A 16532-nucleotide genomic window follows, 5' to 3' on the forward strand; every position below is an offset into this window, starting at 1 on the left:
TATACTAGCCCTGAGGTTCCTCCCACATTCTATCAAGGGCATATGAGAGGCTCTTTTCCTGGAGGCAGAATAGCTGGAACTTGAAGCTGACCAAGGTTAAGAAGTCATAGGTGATTTTCTTATTGCTTTCAAACTCACATATTGCAAATTTTCTGTTTGTCTTTGTCAATGTAAACCACATTAACTCATCAAGATTTAACTCTACTACATGATGATAAAAGTGCTGTAAAGTCCCTCAAAAATTCTTCAACACACCAGTAAGGAAATGTGAATTGTGCAGTGTATATACAATTTAATGTTCTAAGTCTGAACTCACTTATTCAGGTAGGCCTAATTTGTTATAATAATGTTTTTGTTTTTAATGCGTATGAAATTATTCCAACATGTTACATCACAATTTTTTTCTTGCAATAAGACTTTCTATAAATAAGCCATATTGCATTCTGCTACCTTACCAGTATTATAATCAAACAGGCATTATAATGTAGCTGCTTTTCATATTCTATAATTAAATACCCTACATTTCTATTCCTGCTTTTGCTTTATTGTGTTCAAAGCATCTTATAACAGCAGTGAAATCTTTTTTTTTTTTATTACTTGGTGGGGTGGGATTGAGTCCACTTGGTACTGTGGCCACTTCTGGCTTATTGTACCAGCCCCAGATGATAAGTGAGGGTGATTATGGAGCAATTGGTGGAATGAAGATTTGTAGGGGAAACTGAAGTACTCTGAGAAAACCTGCCCCAGCGCCACTTTGTCCACCATAAATCCCACTTGACCAGACCCAGGATCGAAGCCAGGCTGCCGCGGTGGGAAGCCAGCGACTAACTGCTTGAGCTGGTCCAGTGAAATGTTAGTACAGACAGTTACCTAAGTTGCAATATCCACGATATATACAGATTTTAAATTAGAGTACAATACTGTTAATTTTATAGCGTTTAAATAACGTTATAGTTTTTTAATTCTTATTTCATATTTATTGAAAATGGTTGCAGGTGTATTTAGTACTGTGGTGAGCACGTGAATACTAAACCAAGTACATTTGAAATGCTGGGAAGTGATGGAGGCCTTCCAGCACAGGACTCAAAGTCAGTTTCAAAGCTGAAGTAATTCTAAAGTGATTCATAAAAATGCTGAAGAAAAAATATAATATAATTTTTTTATTGTTGGATTTGAGGCTCTTGCAGTGGTGACAATGAGACAATGTAAAATATGGTTTTCTTGGTTGTAACATCGTGTAGTTTGGAAAATGAAGGTTGGGCTCTTCTGAACAACGTGGCAATACAATCCAAAAGAGCATGCTCTTCAAATTTTGTTTTGAGGATAAATATTTTGAAAGAAAATACTGTTAACATACACAATACATGTGTGAAAAATATTGTAGCCATGAATGTTACATCACAAATATTCACTTAAATTACATATAGTCTGTCCATATGGGAGGTTGTTCTTACTTCAACCAATGAAAACTGACTGTGCCAATGTATGTATTCTTTTCTAAGATGTGATAAAGCTGTCTGTACTCACTGTGATTCATCTTATGTGCTCTATACAGCGTCATTGGTACTTAGCCATATCTTACATGTTCCATCTCAGAAAAGAAAGGCAGTTCCGGAGTGAAAGATGAACTTGAGCAGACAGCATGAACTTTCTCTGCTTCATTTCTGTGAACAACACTTCCATTAAGCTGCAGAGACAACACCATAATTCAACCTTTATTTATATGGGGCGTGGAATGTTACTGTTTTCTTGTGCATACAGTGGAACAAGAATGGAGGTAATCAATGTCAACCCCATTAAATGTAAGCCAAATGGAATGAAGTATGTTTAACATAATTTGAGGTTGTTCTTTGTACATAAATACTCTCAAGAAATAAACAAATGGCTCAAGTATTTGTCAAACAAACACTGTTATTCATTTCATACAACAGTTATGAATATCAGAGCATAAGAGCACCCCTATTTAATGTTTCTCAGCTTAAGTTTTCCTTCATTCAGCTCCAATTGATCTCAAGTCAACAATCTCAGTTTTAAATTACCCCCATTTAAGATTTGTCACAGTTTGTTGTTCAAACCCATTGCTCCCAAACAGTCTTTAAATATGGGTTCACACTGTAAGTAAATTTTATGTAATGAACTTAGAGTCAGATATAGTCTTTGGAACAACCTATGCAACTGGAAAACAGACATGGGATTTGGAATGTCAGATTCATTGAAAACAACAACAAGATAATGTCACGTGCTGGGTGTATAACGTGACAAATAACTTCACGCCATATTGGATATAGCGAATTTATTGCACATTCGCTCTTACAATCACAGTTATACAATCGCACAATTGCTGCCCTCGGCAGTATCACAAATTATCGAATTAAATCTTCCAACCAAGTGTTTGGTTCTTCTTTCCGCGACTGCTGCTATATTCCGACTGTCTTCGGCGACTGCTACACTCTCACTGACTCCTTAGTCAAAGTCTGTCTTTTGTACATGCTGCTGGCCCTTGCCAGCGCAGTCTTTCTCAGGTCCGAGTCCCTTGGGACCTGCGACCATATTTTACTGTCTCAGATTTGAGACTTTCCATTTTGTCGCCTCCTACGACTTGCAGGGTCACGGTGAAGGTGACCCTTAGGCAGTATGGTTCTCTTATAAACCCTCAGCCAGACAACGGGAAAATGCCTCGCTTCCTTGTTGCCTAGTTGCTATGTTTATAGGTGTTGCTGAGCAACGCTGTCGACAATTGTCACAGTGGTGACAATGAGACAATGTAAAATATGGTTTTCTTGGTTGTAACATCGTGTAGTTTGGAAAATGAAGGTTGGGCTCTTCTGAACAACGTGGCAATACAATCCAAAAGAGCATGCTCTTCAAATTTTGTTTTGAGGATAAATATTTTGAAAGAAAATACTGTTAACATACACAATACATGTGTGAAAAATATTGTAGCCATGAATGTTACATCACAAATATTCACTTAAATTACATATAGTCTGTCCATATGGGAGGTTGTTCTTACTTCAACCAATGAAAACTGACTGTGCCAATGTATGTATTCTTTTCTAAGATGTGATAAAGCTGTCTGTACTCACTGTGATTCATCTTATGTGCTCTATACAGCGTCATTGGTACTTAGCCATATCTTACATGTTCCATCTCAGAAAAGAAAGGCAGTTCCGGAGTGAAAGATGAACTTGAGCAGACAGCATGAACTTTCTCTGCTTCATTTCTGTGAACAACACTTCCATTAAGCTGCAGAGACAACACCATAATTCAACCTTTATTTATATGGGGCGTGGAATGTTACTGTTTTCTTGTGCATACAGTGGAACAAGAATGGAGGTAATCAATGTCAACCCCATTAAATGTAAGCCAAATGGAATGAAGTATGTTTAACATAATTTGAGGTTGTTCTTTGTACATAAATACTCTCAAGAAATAAACAAATGGCTCAAGTATTTGTCAAACAAACACTGTTATTCATTTCATACAACAGTTATGAATATCAGAGCATAAGAGCACCCCTATTTAATGTTTCTCAGCTTAAGTTTTCCTTCATTCAGCTCCAATTGATCTCAAGTCAACAATCTCAGTTTTAAATTACCCCCATTTAAGATTTGTCACAGTTTGTTGTTCAAANACATCACCGCTGGTGGGGGAGGGGATATCCTCCATCGCACAGTAGGTCACAGTAATAAGCAAAGTGTAAGTTACATGTCCTACAGAATTTTGGTCATAATACCTCAGCAAGGTTTGAATGAGAGGATAATATTAAGATGAATCACAATGGACTAAGGTAGGTGAATGCAGACAAGATTTATTTGGCTCAGGACATATAGCACATCCTTGTGAACAGAGTAATAAACCTTTGGGTTTCATGAAAGGCAAAGAATATTATGACTGTCTGTTAGCTTCTCAGTGCTACTCAATGGAGTTAAGTACAGTTAAATTTAAGCTGCATGGAAGTGGATGGGGATCCCTAAGGCTCCAGTTCCAAGCACAGCCAGAGTTCCTACACTCTTGTATGATTATCTTCCAAAAATAAACCCCAGCAAAATGGTTTACAGTTCATAAAATATTGCAGAATTAAATAGTAACCCTGGGGTTTAATGTCAAGTTAATGTAAAGAAAAACATATACATCAAGAAATCTAAGAGGATAGTTTCAATTGAATTACCACTGCAGTTGACTGGACTTAATGGCCTGAAAAAATTCAGTCTCTCCCAGTAACAGTACTATTTTGATGCAGTGGCATATTACTTGTAGTTGTCAATGTCAGAATTGTGGTTGTGGGATTGTCTTCGACTGTTGTGCAGTAAATGGAACAATTAACATTTTGTTGTTTTTATTCGATTATGGAGTAATTTTATGCCCAAGAGAAAAATACTATTATGGTCACTGATAGTAAGATAGTGACCAATAGAATACCTCATATGATAAGGTCCTTATGTTGATCAGAGCCAAATCAAGATATTCTAATGTTATTTTGCATCATATTTCAACTGTAAACACATAAATTCTAATATACTGTCATGTGTTATGACTAGACACAGGGTTTGGATTGATAATGGAATTTATTGAACCCTTATAACTCATAACTACAAAGGATTATAATACTCACTAATTCACACAATATACAAATCATATAGCACATATTAAGGCTTCCCAGTCTGCTGTGCTTTCACATGTACATTGCTTGGTAGTGGTTCCCAGTGATGGAGATTCCTCTGCTTTCATACACTTGTTCTTACTAGCTAGTGACTATCTCACAACTAAATGTCAACTAAAATGCATAGCCTCCTGGCCATGTCTGGCTAGCTATCGACTCAGGCCTCCGATTCAAGATTGTCTCACCAACCAGTTGCTAAAGTCAAAGTCATATTATGACCAACAGTCATTCAGCCATTCAGTCTTGTAAATTATTGCTGGCCATTCTTATATTGCCCCCGCATAGGAAATGTAGAAAACAGCTTCCAGCAATTCCTCTATTGTTGCAACACAGGTTTGTTTTTGCAAAATTGTTTACCTTCTCCTATTCCAGCTTTCAGGCATGTCACATTGTTCCCTTTTTAAGGCTGCTTATCGCAAATAGCCTAGAGGCATACCACCATTCATCCTACTCAGTGGGGCCCTACCTGTAACATCTATGGTAATCCTCATGGATAGAACAGCTACAAGCTGGACCTGACACATCTTCCAATTTCAACAGAGTTGAGCCTTTGTTCTTTGTGGATTAGATCTCACTCTGCTATTCTCGAACTTCTCCCTCCTTTTGAGCGGCTCCCAGGTAAGGTGCTAGTCAGTCCAGATGTACTATCATCATCTTGGTTTGGAAGTTGATAACGTCCTCTCTTGGAATATACATATTGATTCAGTTATTAACAAACTAACTACAATTTGCTTTATGATAAGTTCTGTCAGACCTTATATGTCAGGCTCATCGTTGGTGAAGATATATCATTCTCTGTTTCATCCTGTACTATCATATGGCATTGTATTTTGGGGGCAGGCAACCAATACAAAGAAACTCTTTATGATACAAAAAAAAAGCAGTTCGTTTAATGACAGGATATTGTAATAGGCATTCATGTAGAAATCTTTTCAGGCAGCTTGGAATTTTACCATTGAAGTCACAATATATTTATTCAGTTTTGCTCTTTGTATCAAAGAATAGAAAACTTTTCACTACTAATCATGATGCACATAATCTCCAGACAAGGCAGAATAGTACTTTATATCTCCCAACTTCCACCTTAACACTGTACCAAAAAGGTGTTTACTTTACAGGTATAAAGTTATTGAATAATCTGCCTCTTGAAATAAAGGGGCGTGGGGATTTGTCGTTACTCCAATGACAACCCACTTCTTCAGAAAAGTTTGTAGGTCCTGAAAAGGACCGTTGGCTGCTGGGGATTGGCTAGCATGCGTAATGATGCAGATGCGGGCTAGCAGCAAGTGCTGTATAAATGCGAACATTGGAGGCAATTTGATTGGTTAGCGTGCATGATGGTGAAAAGTGAGTTGAATAGTGAGCGTTATAGAAATAGCATGATATGTGGGAAATTCCCACAGGGGATTGTTGGGATACACAAGCAATTTAAGATTTCTTTAAGAAGATACTTGATTACCCATTGTTTTTATGACTTGGAGGAGTACTACAGTGTTAATGAATGATGTTGTAAACTAATGGTTTTATATGAATAGTATGTTAGTTACGCTATATTGAATTATGCGAGTCTATCTGTATAATAGTTCTATTATTAATGTTATATTTTAGCGTCCTGTTGCACTGATTTAAGTCCATGATTTATTTAAACCGTCTTGCAGTGCATACACTCACCTATCTCCTTCTCTCCCTCGCACTACATGTTTCGGCATAATAATGCCATCTTCAGGTGCTTACTTATCCACGCCAAACTAGTTCACTGCATGCCTTGTTCTCATANGGTGAGTGTATGCACTGCAAGATGGTTTAAATAAATCATAGTTCTATTATATTTACAATAATACATATTGTCTTTAATATCATTTATTTTATTGCATTATAATTTTGACACATTCTAATTATTTACTTGAGCTCAACTTATACCTGAACTGTACTTATGATTGTATTGTACTTCTATGTTCTTCTGCTTATCTTGACATATTTTAATTAATATTTGACATGTTCTACATCCTATGGTTTGTAACCAGTTTTATTAGATCATCTGGAACTTGAAATAAATTACAATTACAATTATATTGCAAAAGAAAATTGTTGGGCTCATGATGGGTGTCAAATCACATAATTCCTGTAGAGATCTATTTAAAAGACTACAGATCTTAACTTTGCATTGTGAATATATATATATTCATCAATAAACTTCATTACAAATAACGAAGAACATTTTCAGACCAATGCAAATGGACACAGTGTTAATGCAAGACACAAGCACTATCTCCATAAACAAACTGCTAACCTCTAATGCTTTCAGAAAAGTGCATATTATGCTGGGATCAAAACTTTTAATAATCTGCCATCTGATTTCAAAAGTCTTCTGAATAAAGAAGCACGATTTAAATTAGCACTAACATGAAACCTAAACACACACTCATTCTACTTTGTTGATGATTACTTATTGTCTAAAAAGTGATTCATCCATTTAAAGGCTGTGTAAATGTCATCTATTGACAGTACTGATGTGTATGTGTGGATGTATTTTTCAATAGCCTCATGTGTTACCACTGTTTTCTTGGGTTTTCTGGTGCGAAAACGTCAGTTGTACTGCACATATGTTTTTGTATTTATGTGACATATTCCACATTCTGTGGTCATTTTGAGTAACTGTGGATCCAGGGTATGCAATGTAATATAATGTAATTATCTTCATTGAATCCACCTCATTCTGGGAAGGGGTAGAGTGTTCGTCTTCCACCTCCAGTGTCTTCATTGAATCCACCACATCCTCATCATAACCACAGCTGCAAGAACCTCAAATCCTACACATATCAAACTCTTTTAAAATTCAGGTATAATTGTGAGCATGAAAAATATTGATTGACACATTGTTGTATCGCTCAGAGTAATGAGAAATATAAATGTGTGTTCATCATGCTCAGTTTTGAACTTATATCCTTGATATTCTCATTTTTCAGTTGGAGTTCAATTTCCAAATTCAAGACCGTCTGAGTGAGAGCTTTGATGATTTCTTCTTTCTCAGAGAGCTCTTGATTCTTCTTTTTCAGTAGTGCCAAATAATCCATTTTCTCCATTTTCTTTTTCTCAGTGCAGAACGTCCTTGAAGGAGGTGATGTCTTCTGTCTAGAGTCACTACAGTCATTCAAATGGCCTCTATCTTCATTGCCAACCATGAGGCGGATTTGTGTAAGAAGATTCAGTATGGGTTCTTCTGTACATGACACTATTTCTGCAATCGTGGTGTCTGTGATATGAAACTTGAGCTTTCTAAAAACTTTCCTGTTCAGAGTAGACCAATTGTCAACTTTAGATGCCCGTTTAAAAGCTGGTGAATAGTTGTGCAGGTCAACATATTTTGGGTAATAATACTTAAGAAGTTCTGCCATCAAAACTCCATCAGAAAAATCCCTTGCAAGGTTTCTAGTATGCCTTGATAATGGTATGGAATTAAGCCACTTAATAGAGCTTTCTCTTTCTTCTTTATCCATTTCTGTAATGTCTTGTGTTAGTGATTAGACACAATGTTTGCACCGAATACTGACTTTACTGAATGCTTATTACTCGTTAACTACAGTTATAGCACTTTCGCTGTTCTATGCAATTTCTCGCACTACCAAACGTTGTATTACGTCGGCGCGGACGGCACAGAAAACATCGCTTCCAACAGTTTCTCTATTGTTGCATCACATAATCGTTGTGGTGGATATCTGTTTGCCGCCCGTTGCCTAGCAATATCTCGCACCTTCCATATTCCGGCTTTTAAGCGTCATGTCATATTGCTTCCTCCTTAAGAATTCATTTCATACAAACGGGTTCATTCGTGTAATCATTTACTGCCATTCTCCTACTAATAATCCGAAAGAATCTATTTGGGTAGTACATTGTTAATAAGTACATTCTGAGTAAATGTTCCATAACATGAATCATTCGGTAGGTGTCCGTCTCAAGCTATCTTCAGCCCCGCCCTTTCGCGTGTGTTAAATGTTGAATTCGTCGGTATCGTTGATAGAATAGCCTGAAACAATATCTCCATAGTAGCAAAAAGCTGCAACACCGAACGCATAAAATGGCACCATTAATGCTATTAATCATTTGTAGCGGAATATTATTTGAAAGGGCAAATCAAGAAGGCTGTGACATTCATTACTATGTTCTTACGAACTTATTACTGTAGATATTTGTAATTACGATGGAAAATTTTCATTCGCCCACGAAATCTACCAAGAAATCCTGTGAAAGACAAGGGGGTAAAAATAAATTTTATCCATGTTCACATTGTGCTGTAGAAAAACAAGTGCAGACAAGTGAGTCAACCCCTACACATTCACCATAGGTAGCAGCAGTAGCAGTTTTTTTTTTGTGGTGTAGGAAGCAGTAGGAAGCGGCAGGAAGGTAGGAAGGGTGGAACGGGGTGAAAGGAGTATGAAGCATATAAGTAAGATATGAATATACATTTTGTCCGCAAGTGAATAAATAGTATCAGTAATGGATTTAAAGGGAAAGATTGCACTTGTGACAGGCGGTGCAGCAGGTATTGGTCGAGCTTATTGTGAAGAACTTCTGAAACACGGAGCCAAGGTAAGGGTGCTTAACCACCCCTTATATTACCTTTAGAGCGAATGAGATGTAACGTATGGAGTTTAATTGAATATATTGAAACTTTTTATATTTATTCATAATACCGTTTAGTAATTAAACACTAACATATATCTTACACCTACGTTTATAAATGCTAATTATCATAATGTCAGATTTAGCATAAATCAAGTAAATGGATGTACAGTCGCATGCTGATCATGCGATTTACAGATTAAAAGTCCATACTACTGATGTCTATTTCATTTTTAATATTTTCCACATTAAATTGGAGTAGATTTTGGTATTTGACCACAGCTCTGTATTGCAGGTTTCAGTTTGTGATATTAATACTGAGGTTGGAGAGAAGTTAGTTCAGCAGTTGTCAGCTAAATATGGCAAAGACAAGGTAATCTTTTGCCAGTGTGATGTCACAGATTATCCACAATATGAAGGTATGTCCTCATATAACCAATAAGGCTTTTGAAAGAAGGATTAAAAAAATGTTGAAAGGTTATGTGTGTAATTAATTTTTATGGACTTGTTTTCAGAATCATTCCAAACAACAGTGTCAGTATTTGGTAGTCTTGATATTGTCATCAGTAATGCTGGCATCATGAATGACCGCTTCTGGGAACTTGAAGTAGACATAAACTTGGTAAGTAGAATCATAATATATATACATAAGTTAATTCACATATGCTATTAGGTTTTGTTATCTTTTGCATGTTTTAATGTTGTTTGTATTAGACTTAATTCTTTGAAGTGTTACTTGTAGTGTAATTTACATTCACAAAAATTGCTGATCTGCTCTGGTGACAGGCATGTGCTCTGCATCTCATATGAGGCCATCTGGTAGCAGATTTGACAAACCAAGTGCTTGTACACATTACAATTTCAGTGTTGCCCCATTAAATCATTGAACGTCTTATTATTGTATAATTACGTCCCATACCCCCGATAATAATTAAACAATGTATCATTCCACTTTAATTTATAGGTCAGCATGAGTTTACACTTTGTTGTACTGATGTTCCCTTTGGATGTCAGACACTGATTCAAAACGTCATCCCCTCAATTTCATTTTTAATTTGGAAAACAAAGTGAAATCACAGGGGGCTAAGTTCAGCGAGCAGGGAGGATGGGGAACGATAAGCAAATTGTTGTCAATCACATACTCTGTGGTTTTTAGGGATGTGTGGGTGGGTGAATTGTCGTAATGGAGCAATGTGGCGCATGTTCAGATTTTCTGTTAAGATCTGGCAAACTCCATAACTAGTCCCAGTGGTGTCTGCGAGCTCATGGATTGTTTGGTGATGGTCTTTGTTGATGAGTTATCAAATGTTTTCAAAATTTACTGTTGTTTTGCTGCTGCTTGGTCACCCTGAATGTTTATCATCTGCGACTGTCACTCGACCGGCCTTGAAATGTGAATGCCATTCAAAAACTGCTGTCCAGCTTAAAGAGTGTTCTCACTAAGCATTTCAGGGGTTTTGGTAGCAGATTTACCAAGCTTCATGCAAAACTTGATGCGGACACATTGCTCAGTTTTGCCATTCATCGCAGACAAAACAAAACACGAAGTTAGAAAAGTACTCGTGTAAACACAATACGTGTTCACAGCATGGTGTCATGTGGCAGACCGATGCAATAGGCTTGCGGAAGTGTGACCTTGGCCTTCCCTCACATCTTCTTTCACTGAGGTAGTTACAATAATAAGAGTCGGAGAATTTTCTGATACCACCCCATATTTAGTTATTCTTAGTGTAGGTAATAATAGTGATCAGTAAAGCCTTATTATTCATACATTATAATATTCTGAGTTGAATACATATCAACATTGATTAAGTTGCATATGAATTTAATATTTGTCTATTATAAAAGGGAGGGGGAGCATGTGGTAGCGTAATTGGTTGAGGCACTATGCTACAAGCCCAAAGGTCACGTGTTGAAGTCCTGATGAGGCCACTGGATTCTTTTCAATTCATGTAATCCTTCCAGCTGCACTATGGCCCTGGGGTCGACTCAGCCTCTAACAGAAATGAGTACCAGGAATCTTCTTGGTTGGTAAAGGGTGGCCAGTGCACAAGGCTGACAACCTCACCTCCATCTGCGAGCCGATTGTCTAGAAAATGTGGGAGCCTCAACATCTCGCAACCCTATGGGTCTCCACAGCTTGTTACAGGGATAACTTTACCTAACTCTTTTATTATAAAGGAAGGGACTGTTGTGTAGTCTTAATTATTTTGTTTATCTTAAATAAGGTACCTCCAGAATCACTTTCCTTTATTACATTCATTAAGGTTTCTTATCTTATGAATAATTTGAAGGAGGTAGATGTGAGCATGTCATAACTTGTCCTGCAGAAGCTGCCTGTTAAGTGTACATTTTCATTTATTATGACATGGCATTGAGAAACACACAGGAGGCTAGCACAGTATTAAACCGTATTTCACAAGAATTAGTATTTTAGTACTGTCCTTGTTTTTTTTTTTAGTAAATATAAATATAAATAAATATTGCAGTTTCTAGTGTTTGCAGCATGGATATCAGGATGTTACTAACAGTGTCTTGATTTTTAATTGGGAAAAGCATGTCAGTGACATTTCACTGGATTGCGTGGTCTTACTCGTACATCTCAGAAGATGGTTATATGTGTAAGAACCTGAAATCCAACATTTAATTGAGAACTTTAATTTTGTGGTAGTGGGAGATTTTGTTGGTTCCTTTGGGACATTATGAGTGTCTTAATGTACCACTTACAGAATGGTGTGATTCGTGGCACGCTTCTTGCATTGAGGTTTATGGGAAAGGACAGAGGTGGTCGTGGAGGGACTGTCATAAATACAGGTTCTAATGTGAGCTTGCGTCCATATGTCAGCATTCCAATCTATACTGCCACACAGCATGCAATTGTTGGGTTCTCACGGGCCTATGGAGTAAGTATTTTGTGTGTCCCCTCTCTTATGTTATCTTAATTTTAACATCATGTTGAAATTTGTTAACCTGTTGTAGTTCAGCATAATTAAGTACTGGTTCTCATGTCACTTCCCATGGTGGACTTAAGAAAGTTAAATGGTATAGCTCTGTATGTGTTCGAGTCCAGAATATAAATTTCTTTTTAAATAAAATGAATTTCAGCTTTTGTTGCAGAATTTTTATTATAACTTTGTGAAATCTCATAGAATGTTAGAGGACACTATTTTTAATATCTTCCAGATGATCCTTTTACTCATGCACTAACTGCATTTCCTATCTGCATGAGTGTCTCCATTCCTGCCAGTGTTTTGTTTGCTGCAAGTCCAGAGATACACCATAAACATTTGTGTGGCTTGTTTTGTAGGTAATTTTTTTAGGATGATTATTTAATGACACTGTCAACACTGAGGCTATATAATTGCCTGTGGCTTCATAGTGTGAAAATAAAACAATATTGAAAATATGCCTGAAAATGTCTGCAGTACAAATTCTCCCCAGGTTATGCAATACTTGATCTAACACAAATCCAACTTCATTTAAAAAAAGTTGGAAAATAAATTAAATATAAAATTATTGTGTGCTTTGTTTCTTTTTGATGAAGTTACCACTGTGAATTAAGATATATTAGGTGTACATTAATGTTAAATGTATACAATTTTGGTGAGAAAGCCAGAAGGAAAGAGATCACTAGGTAGACCTAGACATAGGCGGAGTATAATATTAGAATGGATCTTAGAGAAATAGGGTGAGGTGGTATGGACTGTCTCAATCTCGCCCAGGATAGACCACCAATAGAGGACTCTTGTGAACTTATGGGCTCTATAAATTGTTGGGAAATTCTTGAGTAGCTGAACTACTGGCAGCTTTTCAAGAATGACTCAGCTCCATGCAGTTATTAGTTTGTCTGTTAGCAAGTTGTGTTAATATTATATTATTTTAGTGCCTATTGCATACCATCAAAGTATATGACATGTACATACTTATGGTAATATCCACAGTGAGCCTCACATCAGTTACAGTTCAGGGCTTGAGAAAAAAGCACATTATTTTGTTTCATTTATAATCTACTCTGTTCTTAAATAACATGAGTTAGAAATGGAGCCTGCATGGTTCTTGGGTATTGTGACTGTTGAAGATCAAAGGTCGTACATTAAAATTGAAACTTTATGTGGAAAAAACCCAACAGAAATCCACAGCTGAAAACGCCGGAACTGAAATCACAGTCCAGCAAGAGGAGAGATCTATCTTCCCCACGACCAAAAAAAATTTCGACGATCGCAATCAAAGGTCAAACAAATGATGATCTTTGCTTATGACCACCAAGGAATCATCATGACAGACAAAGTTCCATGCGGGAAAAGTGTCACAGAAGTTTATTATCGTGACTTTATGCAAAATCTGCACAGAAAAATGCACAAAAACCAACCTCAGTTGCTCGAGGCTGGGCCGATCATTCTCCATGACAACGCTTGCCCGCACATTGGGAATGTAGTAACAGAAAAGCTGCACCAATACGCTTGGGAGGTGTTGCCTCATGTTCCCTACAGCCTGGACATGAGTAAACCAGACTTTGACTTATTCCCAAAGTTGAAACAACCTATGTGAGGCCGTCGTTTTCCCTCTCTGGAAGAGCTTGCTGCTGCAGTACCAGAGCCTCCGACAGATAAACAAAGTTGGTGTCCTGGATGGAATAGTAAAGCTTCCCACACGTTGGGACTCGGTCATTGAGAAGCAGGGGGACTATATTGAAGGACTGTAAAGAGATATTTAAAAAAATAAACATGGACATAAACAAAAAATTGTGTGCATTATTTCTGAAATGACCTACGTATAATGAATTTATTCATTTGGACCTGTACTTATAAATTTACATTTTGTAATTTATTTATTTAGAAATCATGTACAGTAAACCATTGGTAATCTGATTACAGTTAATCCGGATGTCAGATAATCCAGATTGAAATACGAAAAAATGAAAAATTCTGTTTACAGTTGAGTATATACTTTAAAAGACACATAAGATTTAGGAGCAAGAGGATTTTCCAACTGCATCGAGGGCAGCTGGAGAGGCTGAAACCATGCAAGATAATATTCAAGATTGGCTTGAGCTGGATGAAGGACACCCTGGATTTCAGCTTCTTGACTTTTTATCCTTTTTAAATAAAGGCCCTACAGTGATATATTTCTTTTATTTCCATTAGGACTACCTATATTATTAAATTTTCCATTTATTAGTTTGGTAAGTTTTTTTTTAGGGCTAGCTTTTGCTTCATTAATCCATATTATTGCTTAATTCTGATGACCTCCTTCCAGTTAATCCACATTAGTGAGGGTTTGTTGTATCATAATTGGCACAGCTAATTTAAGAACTGAACTGCATTGAGAATTTTTATGTTTCAAAATGAATAGTATCATCAGTGGTTTAGACTTGCATGATGTCACCATATAACTAGCATACTTCACAGAGCCATAGATATGATAACTAGACAGCATGTCAGAGCCCTTCAGGAAACAAAGAAATATGCAAGAAGAAGGAATATTTGCATTATTCAGTTATGTTTGTGTGAGAATTAATATTATGTATTATTAAATTAGTAGGATCCATGATAGCTCCATTGGTGTAGTGATGGACCACAAGCTGGACAGCCAGAATTTGATTCTTGGCAGTGCTAGAGATTTTTTCTACTACACAGCATCCAAGCTGGTTCTGGGGCCCACTTATAACCCTGTCCACTGTACTTGGATCTCTTTATCCTTCAGTCAGTAAAGCAGCTGGGTGTGAAGCTGACCACTGACCTGCATCTAATGCCGAGATCGAGTGTGGTGGAGCTATATCCCCCACTTCCCCACACATGTTCATGGCAACTTTACCTTACATTTTATTATTAAATATATAATTTTAACCATAACAGGAGCTTGTTTAAAAGACATGGTTTTGGTTGATGTGTCATTATTACAGGACTCATATCATGTGAATATGACAGGAGTGCGTGTGATAGCGCTCTGTCCTGCTGCAACAGAAACAGGCTTCATTCAGGATGTCAAGAAGCAGCTTCTGTCCTCAGAATATGAGAAGGCTTGGCAACGTGACACAGCTAACAGTACTCCACAAAAGTAACTATTGAAATTTGCTGCTAAATATTACTGTTTGTTTTAAATTTGGCTGTTAATTTTATTTTTTGTCTGTGTAATGATGCCATAGTACAAGTGATGGGCTTTCATGTGCAGAAGTAAAGATTTGCATTTTACTGGCACACAGCGTAGATGGTTGCTACAAGCTGGAAGGTCATGGGATCGAATCCCAATGAAGTGGATTTTTTCAATTTACCTAATCCTTCCAGCCACACTATGGCCCTGGGGTCAACTTGGCCTCTAACAAAAATGAATACCAGGAATCTTCCTGGGGGTAAAGGGGGGACAGCGCATAAGGCTGACAACCTTACCGTCATCTGTGAGCCGATTTTCTATAAAAATGTGGGAGCCTCAGCATCTCACAACATTATGGGCCTCCATGGCCTGTTAAAGGGATACCTTTATTTTGCATTTTACTTCAGGTTTAAACTTGAACTCTCTGAAAAGTTTAAAATGTCTTGAAATTTGAACAGTTAAAGATCATCCTTATAAGAGTAAGTATGAAGGTTTGTTAAAATAAATTCTTATAGTATATTAATATGTTAGTATGTATCAAGTATGCATACAGTTGATTATATTTGGGATTCAACAGTTCTTCCTTCTATGCTTTTGGCAATTGTGATGTTACCCTGAACTGTGGATTTTCCATCAAAACCTGTGGTTGTTTGCCTTCTCCAGACTTGAACATGTGGCCAGAGCTCTGATACATGTTCTGCAGAAGGCTTCAAGTGGATCAGTGTGGTTGGTTGAGAACAGCCAGCCTCCTCGGGAAATCAGCTTTCCAAGCCAGTAGAACGTGTTGTTCATCTTTCAGCACATGTGGACTGTTACATGTATGCTATTCAAGTCCACTGTTTTCATCTGCTGCATTGAACTTTTATCATCATGGTAAAATTTTGTGTTGCTCCAGAACTGTATGATTTGCACATTTGATTTACTTTATTTCCCTTAAACTTGGATGTGTAATTACCATCTAAGCATATCTAATTTATTTTCTTATAGTGATTAAATACAGTTAAAAGCCTGACTTTTTTCAGTTATACATGGCCATCTTCAGGGGGTATATCAATATTAAAGGAAACTATATACAGTTTATGTATACAAATAAAAGATTTAATTCCAACATTTTAAAATAAGTTAAAACTAATTTTATAGTAAAGACCATTGATAACTG

The 16532-nt window shown here is 36.9% G+C and overlaps 2 protein-coding genes across 2 annotated transcripts; one reads left to right on the forward strand and one right to left on the reverse strand.

Annotated features, from left to right (window-relative positions):
• Positions 1–6852: 6852 nt before the first annotated feature.
• On the reverse strand, positions 6853–8976 carry LOC111867636 (sperm flagellar protein 1). The gene has a single exon (XM_023857649.2). It carries the CDS (start codon positions 8158–8160, stop codon positions 7552–7554), a length of 609 nt encoding a protein of 202 aa, XP_023713417.1. The 5' UTR covers positions 8161–8976; the 3' UTR covers positions 6853–7551.
• A 76-nt stretch (positions 8977–9052) lies between these two features.
• On the forward strand, positions 9053–16321 carry LOC111867622 (15-hydroxyprostaglandin dehydrogenase [NAD(+)]). The gene is made up of 6 exons (XM_023857622.2): positions 9053–9250; positions 9579–9702; positions 9799–9905; positions 12013–12186; positions 15186–15340; positions 16037–16321. Exons 1-6 carry the CDS (start codon positions 9158–9160, stop codon positions 16149–16151), a joined length of 768 nt encoding a protein of 255 aa, XP_023713390.1. The 5' UTR covers positions 9053–9157; the 3' UTR covers positions 16152–16321.
• Positions 16322–16532: the final 211 nt, after the last annotated feature.

This window comes from Cryptotermes secundus, unplaced genomic scaffold, assembly GCF_002891405.2.
Source record: "Cryptotermes secundus unplaced genomic scaffold, Csec_1.0 scaffold548, whole genome shotgun sequence".
NCBI lineage: Eukaryota > Metazoa > Arthropoda > Insecta > Blattodea > Kalotermitidae > Cryptotermes > Cryptotermes secundus.

What these genes read in the sequence shown, in the direction of transcription:
- LOC111867636 (XM_023857649.2), bottom strand. Translation starts at nt 8,160, where the DNA reads ATGGATAAAGAAGAAAGAGAAAGCTCTATTAAGTGGCTTAATTCCATA.
- LOC111867622 (XM_023857622.2), top strand. Translation starts at nt 9,158, where the DNA reads ATGGATTTAAAGGGAAAGATTGCACTTGTGACAGGCGGTGCAGCAGGT. An exon ending in TTGAAGTAGACATAAACTTG is followed by an intron (nt 9,906 to 12,012) that starts GTAAGTAGAATC and finishes TACCACTTACAG; the next exon opens with AATGGTGTGATTCGTGGCAC. An exon ending in GGTTCTCACGGGCCTATGGA is followed by an intron (nt 12,187 to 15,185) that starts GTAAGTATTTTG and finishes TCATTATTACAG; the next exon opens with GACTCATATCATGTGAATAT.